The sequence below is a fragment of the Chrysoperla carnea genome, chromosome 3 (assembly GCF_905475395.1).
Source record: "Chrysoperla carnea chromosome 3, inChrCarn1.1, whole genome shotgun sequence".
Taxonomy (NCBI): domain Eukaryota; kingdom Metazoa; phylum Arthropoda; class Insecta; order Neuroptera; family Chrysopidae; genus Chrysoperla; species Chrysoperla carnea.
Genome location: NC_058339.1, coordinates 11,583,789 through 11,597,301, shown reverse-complemented (window position 1 = coordinate 11,597,301; position 13,513 = coordinate 11,583,789). Strand labels below are relative to the sequence as shown.

General features: G+C 28.8%; 1 protein-coding gene across 1 annotated transcript; it reads right to left on the bottom strand.

The window, feature by feature from the left end:
• Nucleotides 1–825: 825 nt before the first annotated feature.
• Nucleotides 826–3,096, bottom strand: LOC123295622 (transmembrane protease serine 4-like). The gene is made up of 4 exons (XM_044877035.1): nt 2,969–3,096; nt 2,210–2,379; nt 1,517–1,748; nt 826–1,182 (listed from the first exon to the last, which is right to left on the bottom strand). Exons 1-4 carry the CDS (start codon nt 3,030–3,032, stop codon nt 857–859), a joined length of 792 nt encoding a protein of 263 aa, XP_044732970.1. The 5' UTR covers nt 3,033–3,096; the 3' UTR covers nt 826–856.
• Between the last annotated feature and the right edge of the window lie 10,417 nt (nt 3,097–13,513).

Below are 13,513 nucleotides of genomic sequence, written 5' to 3'. Positions count from 1 at the left end.
TTCCGCTGATAATTTCATCTGTCAGCTTCTCAATTTCAGAGGCTGAGTGCACCTCCTTCATGCATATACCATTCACTACACCAGTCCATCGGGAATCGAACCCGCTACCCTAAGCATACCGCGGATGGAATTGGTTACGTCTATACCAACTGACTTTATATTTATTTAAGATTGATTAAATTTGTTAGACTTGAATATATAAAAATTATTAGTTTGTGTGTACCTATGAAAGAAATTGTGACAGATAGATAAATAATTGTGGGCAAAAAATAAATAAATAAATATAATTATTTTATATTTCAGAGATATATAAAGATTTTTCGAGGCCTCTTATTATTTTTATTATGAAACACAGTTACATATGTTCCTAAATATAAATTGCTTTTGTTTTTTTTATAAATAGGTAATAAAAATAAAACGCATAATTTGCAATTAAAATGTTGCATTAAACTAATTTCACTTTAATTGTATGTCTTAATTTTCATTTTATTTAGAAAAATTTCTATCAAAGTGTTTTTTTTTCAAATATGCATATTTTATTTTTGTTCTATTCATCAAATTCCAAAACACAAATTTTTTCCACGATTTTCTCGATTTTTTCAAAGAGGTACACCCCTTAAGAAAATTGCAAAATATCGAGAAATTTTATTAATCTCCAATTTCGATAAAACTCAGTATATAAGGTAATTTTGAGCCAAAAAGTACTTAAATCGGGTGCATTTGTTGCCTGATCGAATAGTTTTTGAGATACGGACTAAAATCGATCCAAATATTGCGATATCTTGAATTGAAAACATTGTGTATTAGTTGTCTAAAAAACTTTTTATTTCGATCATAAATAAAATACATGGATTTTTTATAAATTTTCATTAATGGTATCTTGAATCCATTTTCCGTAAGCGCTAACTTTTGTATACATATTATAAGTATTACATTTACGATCACCAAAGCCTGATTGACTATAACTTACAATTCCAATTTGTTCCCATTTACCATGATCATTTTGTCGAACCACTGGTCCACCACTGTCTCCAGTACATGTTGTTGGACTTTTATCAGGTATATTTGCACATATTTGATGATTTGATATTGCTTTCCACGTGCATTGATCATTATCAATGGTATGTACAGGAGCTTCCCGTAATGATGCTGTTATTGAACCTAATTCAGTTGCGCCCCAACCTTAAACAAATACAAAATGTTACTATGCAATTATCCCAAAAGGGCATGTGAAAATCCTGGATATGAGCTCGCCAACCAGCGTATTCTGGAGTATTTTAATGCATTTTATACCATTTTTAGATATAATACTGGAGATGAGTCCAGTCTGGTGATTCCAACTTTAACTTGTCCTCGTTAATTTTTTTCCAAGGAATAAATTTTTGCATTTACAAGAATGCATCCTGGCAACGCGAAAAAAAAGTTTCATGGATTGTGTAGAATCAAATTGGTCACAAATGTTATAACTGACTTCTTGAATCGAATGCACAAAACCGCATCTGTGAATTAAAATTACCTATAATCATAGCATCAATTCCACCATATGACGTATTTTCGTCACCACTTGCCAGTTGGATTGGTTTTGCAATGGTTTCATCCACTGGATATGCTAATTTTAGTAATCCAATATCATAATGTGTTAAATCTTTAGCTGAATTATACTTTGGATGTGGAATGATTTTCTCAACGACCCTACTTTTACCACCAAAAATTGATGTACTATTAAAATGGGCAGTTACTCTTGCATTCTAAAAAAATAAATTATTTAATTAAATTTAGTTTACGCTGTATGTATCATATTAAAAACATCAATTATAATCGAAGAGACCATGATGTAAATAAATATCGTATGCATGATTAAAAGTACACAAAAACAAAAAGTAATAAATTATTTTTTTTTTTTTTTTAAATGATTAGTACATACTTGAAACTTTGTGAGTGGGTTCCTCTTAGAGAGTCTACCAAACTCTCCAGAGGATTTATAGGACACTATGACCACTTTAAGTCGTAGAGAAAAAGTTTAGTAAACACGCCAAAAAAAAGCCACTCACGAAGTTTCGAGTGGGTATGTATTGATTATTAAATGAAAAGAAAAAATAAAATTTTGGGATTCATTTCATATAAAAAATTAGAAGTTCATAAATAATGACCATCTTACATTTAGTTAAAATTATTTTTTCAAGTCAAAGGTGATAATTAAAAAAAATACCTTTTTCAATTTTCTTAAGCAATGAGCTGCAGTTAACACCCATTGAGGTTCAATTAACGAACCACCGCATAAACTGCCATCAACGTTTAATGATGCCAAAAATGAATAAGGATGTGTTGCTTTGTTACCATATTTAATACGCAAATCATTAATATCCTCCTCAACTGGTACTAAAAATCAAAATATAATTTTTAAAGTGAAATATGATTACATTTGCGGAAATTCAGTTCAAACATTGACCAAGGAAAAGGTATTTCACATAATTTGAACGCCAAAATTACGTTCTAGTCACGTGCAATAATTCTATTCTATATAGACTTAAGGTAGTACTATCGGTAATAGACTTTGCATTCAGAATTTAATGAAACTTGGCATAGTTGTTCATTATTATATCATAATTATACAGTTAAATTTTTAGGGGCCTTCAGAGAACTGAAAAAAAGATATTTTAAAGATATTTTAACATTGATCTTTATGGGAAATCACAGATTTTATTTTATTTCACAAAACTGGACGTTCAGATTTTCACTGAAGGCCCCTAAAAATTTAATTGATTAATTATGATATAATAATGGACAACTATGCCAAGTTTCATTAAATTCTGAATGCAAAGTCTATTACCGATAGTACTACCTTAAAAAAATGTTTAATCAACGTGTGAACTAAACTAATTAAGTATTTTTTGTTTATTAAATGAATATTTACACATACACTGTCTTGTAAAATTATATAATGAATAAATTAAAAAGCAAACCGTACCCCCAAATATTACAAATGCAAATATTAATTGAAAATAACATATCGTAAAATAATATTTATTCATGTTTTGTATATTGTTGTAATTATTTTATGTCAAAATTTATTCATAACTTTGTTAGTTAATAAACTAAAATCATTTTACAAAATTATAAAAACATTCATATATTTATTTGATGATTACAGAGAAATATAGCAGTAGATAAGAGATTTAATTTTGGGAAAGATCGACAGGTCAAGGTTTAATTATCAATTAATAAAACTGTTTCAAGTTTAAATATTATGCGAAATGACTTTCAATTTATTTAAATACATAGATGCATTCTTAAATGATAAATTCATCCTCACGGAAACTTTCTTATTTCAATGAAGTATGCTTAAAATTTTTTAATAGCTGAAAATATATTTATTTATACCATGTATATATGAAATATACATAGTATATTAAGTTTAGTCCCAAGTTTGTAACGCTTAAAAATAATGATGCTAGGAAAAAAATTTTGTCATGGGTGTTCATAAAATTACCTAATTAGTCCATTTCCGGTTGTCCGTCCGTCCGTCTGTGGACACGATAAGTCAAAAACGAAAAAAGATATCGAGCTGAAATTTTTACTCAGGACGTAAAAAGTGAGGTCAAGTTCGTAAATGAGCATCATAGGTCAATTGGGTCTTGGGTCCGTAAGACCCATCTTGTAAACCGTTAGAGATAGAACAAAAGTTTAAATGTAAAAAAATGTTCCTTATCAAAAATTAAACAACTTTTGTTTGAAACATTTTTTCGTAAACATCACTGTTTACCCGTGAGGGCACCAATTAGGCGGAAATTTTATAATATGTACTATACCTGATTATCAGTTATGTATGTGTCACATGTTTGTATGTGTTATGTGATAAAGAAATCAACACTGACTATGCATGGTATTTCAACAGTTAACTCAGTCAATTGTCTGTTTTCACTTGTTTTCTTTGAAATTTAATATGAAATTTTAAACCCTAATCACCGCATTTTGTTTCTATATACGTCATATCTGCCTTATCTCTCTTATCAATGAGCAATTATTATTTTAATAGAATTGATTTAAAACACAAAACGTACAAGTGTCAACTTGTAAGTAAATAAACAAAATATCAAAATTTTTGAACATCCTTTTTTTTCTATTTTTCCATCTCCATTTCGTCTTTGCCTCAATGTATCCACCTTCGCGTTTCATAAATGTCATTGTTCTTTTACAAAATACTTTAAATACATTCCTTCACATCTCAAGAGTGATTTGTTGAATCGTTTTTCTTATTATGTGTTCTAAATGGTTTACATTTCTAAAGGACCATTAACATTCTAATCGAACTTCTTCAATTTGTGCACCCTGATTTGATGTCAAAAGTGAATATAGCTAGCTGAATGTTAATATTTTCGTAAGCAAAGATTTCTATGAAGGATAATTTTTTTTCGTAAACCTTATAATAAAAAAGTTTTCCATGTGGAGCAAACTCAAGTAGACACACTGTATATATTATGTATATGATAACAAAATATAGTGTAACAAAAAAACGACATCTATGTAATTATCATTAAAGCTGTACAATTAATTGATTCTGGTCTTTGGTAACTTCTGATTGTTGTTTTTCGATGGTGTTTTATATTAAACATCATAATAAAATCAATTTCTTTATATTTTTAAAGCCACCTGCAAATCAGCCTCTCTATCTTTTATAGTTTTGGAGAAAATGAACACCCAAATTTTCACCCTCACGGGAAAACAATGATATTTACATATAAATGTTTCAAATAAAAGTTGTTTATTTTTTTATAAGGAACATTTTTTATATTTAAACTTTTGTTGTAGTTCTAACGGTTTACAAGATTCACCCAACCTAACGTCCAAAGCACGCTTTTAAAATTTCAGCTTGATAAGTCTTTTCGTTTTCAAGTTATCATGATCGCAGATGGCCAGGCAGACAGGCAAACAACCGGAAATGAACTACTTAGATGATTTCATGTACACTTGTATCAAAATTTTATTTGTAGCATCAATATTTTTAAGCATTAAAAATTTGAGACTAAACTTAGTTTACCTTGATAAAAATTGAAAACATGAATTTAGCAGGAATATAAATTTCATTTTATAAAACAAAAAAATTTTTTATAAAATATCTAATGAATAAATTTAAGTTTGCTTTTCTTACATAACCTGTTGTACATATATTAAATTGTATTTGTGAATGCGTAAGGAATGTTTTAAGGGAAAAAAATTGATTATATGAGAGTGTTGCAATCCTGATTTACATTTTTAACGGTTGAATAAATATGCCTACTTACGTACATTTATTTCTTGCCTGTATAATATAGAATAGTAAACATAATAATATCATATACCTACATCAATATAAAAAAAAAAGTATATTAATCAATTTAAATAAGTAAATAATATATAATTTTATTACAATAATCATAAATATTATTGTTGCAGTATATCCACGTGTTCACTTCAAGCCATTCATTAAGTATTATCAAATCATATTCAATAATAAATCTTTTAATATTACTTTTTTGTATTTAATGTTTTAAACGAGGTGATTATAAATTTCAGAAAAAAAATCTAGTGAGAAAAGCCACACAAATATATGTTTTGTAAGTTACTCGCATTGTAAAATGTATGACTTTATGAATATAGGTACAGAGATTGAAATTTAAGACTACCACATCAAACTCTGAAATTTTTGCTCAAGTTTTGTTTCGATTGGTTAACTGCAAAACGAGTTATTAGCCATAATACAGGGCGTTCTGTTATTAACTGCAGATCGTTGGCCTACAGAATAAGCTCATAAAGACGAACATAAAAGCTCTTTATCAGAAAGATTTATGAATTAATTGGGTAGTGAATACTAAAAAAAATAATTTGTTGTTATTATTTATAAAGAAAACAAAAATATAAATCACCAATAGACAGTTAGATGTGAGGGGTATCAAATTATGAATTAATATAGGTACGGGGCAGGGGGAATAAATTATGTAATACAGAACACAAAATCTTAAACATTGTATCACTTTATTTATAACTTCAACACACAAATACATACTTTGGTTGGTCTCGGTGTATGTGTACCTCAGTATTTAGTTATCAAAACGGACAATTGTCCGTCTTGCCAAATATATGCCTAACGTATGTGATATTCGCACAATTAGTTGCGTACAACACTTAATTTACCAAGAAACGTAGTGTAGGTTTTAATGGGTTAGTTTTTATAATAACAAAATTAGCCAAATAGAGTTTTTTTGTAATAATTTTGCATTTAGAGACGCCTGCCACTATGATAAAACACATCCTCTCTTTAAGGTAGTACCTACACGAAAGTGATATTTCAAGAATTTCTCAAAACTCAGAATATAAAATATTTAATTCATAATACACATGCTGTTAAAATTAGAAGATGATTTACCATGTCATACATGAGATATTAGCAATTAAAAGTGACGCAATTTGTACGTGTACATGGGAGAAGCGTATAAAAATACACAAATTTACAAATATTATATTTATTTATCAATGAATGACGTACACCATCTCTATGAAAAACTAATATAATTAGTAGAGTGAAATTACGCCTTGTGTATGGATTAAAAGTTCGAGCATCGAAACTTTGGGGTTTTTCTTTTCACATCAAAATAAGTATTTTTTGAAATTTTTTACTTTCCCGGAGTGGTGCAACATGTTTAAAAAACAAAATGGCGTCAAAAATGGAATTTTTTTCAGAAATTTTATCATTTTTATTTTATATTCGCAAAAGGGGACATCGGTGGATATCCAAATTTGGTAGGTTTGTAGTCAATGTTAAGAACTACTCCTCATATTTTTTTGGGGGGGGGGTTTCATCCCTTCCCCTCCCAGTTATATATATATGTATACATACATATGGTAAAACAGTTCATTTGACTGTAATTGGAAAAATATTTGATTGATTTTAATGAAACTAATATCAATAGTAGGTTTCATTACTTACAACTTTCGGTTAAAATTTTAGCGAAATCCGTTACATAGTTCGGCCAAAATTTCCAATTTAGTAAATTGTTTAAAATGGCTGCCATTTTATGCCATTTTGTCCTACGAGGTTAAATTTTTTTTTAAATTGTAGCATTTTTATCTTTCGATTTTATAATAAGTAGCTTACCCGTAAAATGACTCCTTGATCCATATTTTTGCGAAAAACGGAAAATTTAACACTTTCTGGAAATAATTGTTTGGGGGGTGTATGGACTGGCTTTGGGGGGTGTTTTTTGCTTCGGCTTCAGAAAACTATTTTTAAAAGAGGTCTATATGGTTTAAAGCAAAATTTTTAATTTTTAACCCCCGCGCTGTTAGGGGGAAGGGGTGTATGGAATAAATGTATCTTAAAAGATTTTAAAAAGAGGTCAAAATAGTTTAAAATGCTAAAGTAACCCAAAACTTTAGATGTTTTTATTAATATAGCCCTTTTTACAACATCCACCCCTCCCCGTCCCGCTTTCATATTTTTGCAAATTCAAAATTTTTATGACGTATAAAGGGGTTTTTGGGGTCGCTGATTTCGAATTTTGCACTTGATTATCAAGAAAAAATAGTAATATTTTTAGGGGGTGCACTTATTTTAGCCAAAAATTCGAGATCAGCGACCCCAAAAACCCCTTTATACGTCATAAAAATTTTGAATTTGCAAAAATATGAAAGCGGGACGGGGAGGGGTGGATGAAACCTACTATTGATATTAGTTTCATTAAAATCAATCAAATATTTTTCCAGTTACAGTCAAATGAACTGTTTTACCATATGTATGTATACATATATATATAACTGGGAGGGGAAGGGATGAAACCCCCCCCCCCAAAAAAATATGAGGAGTAGTTCTTAACATTGACTACAAACCTACCAAATTTGGATATCCACCGATGTCCCCTTTTGCGAATATAAAATAAAAATGATAAAATTTCTGAAAAAAATTCCATTTTTGACGCCATTTTGTTTTTTAAACATGTTGCACCACTCCGGGAAAGTAAAAAATTTCAAAAAATACTTATTTTGATGTGAAAAGAAAAACCCCAAAGTTTCGATGCTCGAACTTTTAATCCATATAACAGCCTTTTTTTGCTTAGATTTACTCCAGTAAATGTAGAAAACTATATTTAGAAAATATATTTAAAAAAATAAAAATTATTTACCATATAGTTTCGATAAAAAACTTAAATAAATAACTCGTTTTAGCGATTATTTTTTGTGGAGAGGATATAAAGACTAATGGTAAATGTATATATCATAGTGTGTGTGTTTATACGTATAAGAGATACAGTAGTGAGGAACTACAGTCTTGTGAAAATAATATATGGTATAGTCATAGTAGTCATAGCACAGTTAATGCGCTGAATGATAGTATTAGTCCAAAACTTTTTGACTGGACTGTCGCGGAGGAACTACCTTAAGTAGTGTTTTATTGGTTTCATTCAAAATGTTATTGAACTGTGATTCGCTAAAGATATATTAATTTATTTTGTTAATTTTCTCGTAATGTAGGCCTCATATTCAAAAGTGGAAATAACTTTTTCCTTCGTCTTTATGAGATTATTCTGCAGGATAACGATCTGCTGTCAATAACAGAACGTCCTGTATATTAAAATAATCCACTCTGTTTATGAAAAAGTAATAATTGTGATAAATTCATGCTTCATGAGTTATAATTTTAATAATGAATGAAGATGATATACATAATAAAGTCTGAACAGTTGAGTACATGATGAAGTAACAAAAACATTAGACAAGTACCTACACAAAAAAAAAATGCGTTTTAATTGAACAATTGTATCTAGTAAGATATGCACTAATAATTTTTAAGTGTAGTGCACCGGTGACAATATTATTTATTCATAACAATTGTATATTTTAAACAACACTTAATATTAATTTTTTATATAAAGAAATTAACAACAATATTATCTCCTTATCAATTTTATTGTTACAGAGGTGTACACATAGTTACGTATTTGTGTACCATTTTAAGCAATTCCGTCCGAAAGATATGGTTTTTATAACATGTATATATGAAATATACATAGTATATTAAATTTAGTCTCAAGTTTGTAGCTTAAAAATAATGGTGCTAGGAAAAAAATTTTGTCATAGGTGTTCATAAAATCACCTAATTAGTCCATTCCCGGTTGTCCGCCCGTCCGTCCGTCTGTGGACACGATAACTCAAAAACGAAAAAAGATATCGAGCTGAAATTTTCACAGCGTACTCAGGGCATAAAAAGTGAGTTCGTAAATGAGCATCATAGGTCAATTGGGTCTTGGGTCCGTAGGACCCATCCTGTAAACCGTTAGAGATAGAACAAAAGTTTAAATGTAAAAAATGTTCCTTATCAAAAATTAAACAAATCTTCTTTTGTTTGAAACATTTGTTCGTAAACATCACTGTTTACCCGTGAGGGTGCCAATTAGTCGGAAATTTTATAATATGTACTATACTTGATTATCAATTATGTATGTGTTACATGTTTGTATGTGTAATGTGATAAAGAAATCAACACTGACTATGCATGGTATTTCAACAATTGTTTGTTTTCACTTGTTTAATAGTATAACTAAAACTCTTCTTTTCTTTCCCGACTGCACGACACAAAAAAGGGGTAATGTGTTAGTCAAAATTTTGAGCCCTTAAATCAGACATGCTCATACATCCTTAAATTTGACTTCTCGTACAATTGTAATGGATCATACTTTCAATTAAAAAAACTGTTCGAAGTTAATACAAATGTTTATCTTTTATTTAAAAAAAAAAACATTAGGCGCTTTTTTAGGAAAATCCTATACTTATCAAACGTAGACTTCATTATTTCTTTTCCCAGTTATGATAAATTATTTATCATATTTTTGGATGTTATATTATTTAATTTAAGGTCTAAAAATATAAATGCAATTCCTTTAAATAAAATTAAATATATTTATTTTTCAGGTCACGTCATTGTCTGACCTTCTAAGATATTTTTATAATCCATTCATAACATACCTACATGCAAAATTAGCCAGAATACATTTAAGATCCTTGTATAATACCAACTTAAAAAAAGAACATTAAAGATGTAATTTGAATTATTTGCCTGCTGCACTGATTTCACAATAATAAACATGACAGGAAGTGAAATCTAATTCCTTACTTTTATTTGCTTAGAAGGTTAAAAAATATATAAAATGTATGTACTTCTAAACGCATATGCATTTTTAAAAACATCTACTTAAATCATTACATAATTTTAATGTGTCTTGTGGGCTAATAATTTATTTTTTTATTTGAAACACCCTAAAAATTTTATAATTAATAATTTTTACTCTACGTTAGAGAGATATTTTAATCATATATGATATATATCGGTAAAATATTGGCAATCGTCGTCATACAAGGTTGTAATTACTTTTTATAAATATTCTAATTATACTCAAGTACAAAATTACTGGGTTTAATTTGTTTTTTTCTTCAAATATCTAAATATATGTTATTTATTTTAGAAGTAATATTCATAAATTACACACACTGAGAAACAGTCGATCTGTGATAATCGATAAACAGGTAAACAAATGGTGTTTATCTTTAATTAGGTTTATGGGTCAAGTATAACCTAAGACAAGACATGCAGGCTTAGGGCTCAACATACATTGCCATTAATAAGTACACCTCTAAAAAATACGGTGTTGCTTAACCGGTTTGTCTTCATTTCTGTCAACCGTACGATAATCCTTAGTCACGTGATGAAAGACTCGCTCAAAATTAAAAAAAAGCACGCGAAACCATTATCTTACCTTTCAAATCAACATCGGTTCTACAGACAGACAGATAGACACACACACACTTATTTGGGTCATTATTTTCAGCTGTGATGTCAATTTTTCGCTAGGTATCGTTCATGTGCTTCATTCCAAGACCAGGGATCCACATTCTTGAAACCTATTAGAGCTAGTTTAATTTTGATCACAAATTTGAAAATTATGACCCAAATTGAGTAGTATTACATACTTGGTTTATTAAAATTGGGAAAAAATAAGGATGTGATAGAGCAATATTAAATTTTTTGGTTTTTGATGACGTCATAAATATGAATAAGGCGCCACCTAAATACTTGCCACCGGCGCTATGTACTCTCGTTACGGCCCTGTAAGTAAAACATGAATACTCGCGCGTGTAGAATAAGATAATTCCTCATAAAAATAATTTTCACAATTTCATTATTTTAATCAAATTCATGATTTAAAATTTCATTAAATAAGAAATCTAAGCTACTATCGAATTTTGTTACATATTTTTTTGTTTCACTATTTATGCCTCTCACTGTAATTATTATTATCATTTTACAAATAAGTAATATTAAGATATTATTATTTATTAACTTATGAAATAATTTTTTTTAATGTACTTAAACCCTTTAGCGGTATTTATTAAAATTTAAGTTAACTAGTAAATATTTAGTATAATTAAACGATATTAATTAAATAAAACTGTTCAATTATAATCGTTGAAAACACATATAACCAATCAAATTTTTAAATATGTTATTTTGTTTTAACCTTGATATCATTACTATTACCGTATAATGATTAAGGTATTCAAACTAATAAGATTGAAATTTTTGTTTATCTACTCAGAAGGAATACGGTACTTAGGTACTATTAATTATGATATCAGACTAATATTGAATCGTGTTCAATTAATCCATGAATATTTAATATAATAAATATGATTTTTGTTTAGATATTTTTATAAATAATACCTATACCTATACGTGTACAATCTATTAATATAAGAATGGAAGCTGACTGATCGATCAACGCACAGCTGAAACTGCTGGGACTAGAAGTCTGTAATTTCCAGAAATTGGGAAACAATTTTTGCTTAGGAATTTGATGAAACTCGGTGGATGGGGTAATTTTGATAATAAAAGTTTAAAAATCAGGTTAATTTAATGGTTGGATGCAGAGTTTCTGAGATATCGCAATATTTGGATCGATTTTAGTCTGTATCTCAAAAACTATTCGACCAGTCAACAAATGCACACGATTTTTGTACATTTTGGGTCAAAATTACCTTCTATACTGAGTATTATCGAAATTGGAGATAAAAGACATTTTTCGATTTTTTGCAATTTATTAAGGGGTACCCCTTTGAAATTGAAATTTTGATCCAGAAAGTATAAAAATCAGGTTAATTGAATGATTGGATGCACAGTTTCTGAAATACCGCAATATTTGGATCGATTTTAGTCCGTATCTCAAAAACTATTTCACCAGTCATTAAATGTACTTTTTGGGTCAAAATCACTTTCATTTATAGCTTATCGAATTCGATTCTAATTGTATTATCCATTTCACTAGATCGAATGTTGCTATCCCGGGAGTAGGAAGTCCCATTATTCATATGATTTCGCTTAGAAAAGTCCAGAAAATTAATTTCATATTCAAATTACTAAAATAATTGAAATTATTTATGAATCACCAGAGGCGAGCCTATTGAAAGGAATCGAAATACTACCATGAGTAGTAACTTTAAAACTTTTTTTGTTTGTAATTAAGCTTATTAAGATAATTACCAAGAGTTATATTAATTATTTTATATTTTTTTATAATAACAAAAATATAATTGTTTATTATATTTTATTGATTTCCTGTGATAATTATTATTATATGACCTTTACGTGTAGGTAGATATTTTGATTGTCTAATAAAATATATCAATTCTTTAATTGTTTGAAATAAAACATTGGCAAGGTGAGTAACTACAATTGGGCTGTTCTTTTATATTATTTTTTAATTAAAAGAAATTCTATGCTATACCGTATATCCTAGTTGAATTTTTTTTTAAATATTGAAACTAACAAGTGAAAACAAACAATTGACTGAGTTAATTGTTGAAATACCATGCATAGTCAGTGTTGATTTCTTTATCACATTACACATACAAACATGTGACACATACATAACTGTTAATCAAGTATAGTACATATTATAAAATTTCCGCCTAATTGGCGCCCTCACGGGTAAACAGTGATGTTTACGAAAAAATGTTTCAAACAAAAGTTGTTTAATTTTTGATAAGGAACTTTTTACATTTAAACTTTTGTTCTATCTTCAACGGTTTACAAGATGGGTCCTACGGACCCAAGACCCAATTGACCTATGATGCTCATTTACGAACTTGACCTCACTTTTTACGTCCTGAGTACGCTGTAAAAATTTCAGCTTGATATCTTTTTTCGTTTTTGAGTTATCGTGCCCACAGTCGGACGGACGGACGGACAACCGGAAATGGACTAATTAGGTGATTTTATGAACACTATGACAAAATTTTTTTCCTAGCATCATTATTTTTAAGCGTTACAAACTTGGGACTAAACTTAATATACTATGTATATTTCATATATACATGGTATAAAAATGGGAAAGAATTCAAACGCAATTTTTTAAACGTAGTGTGAACGGAATGTATCGTAGCCTCAAAATAAAATTTTCCGTCATATTCATTTTAGATATGCGTACTA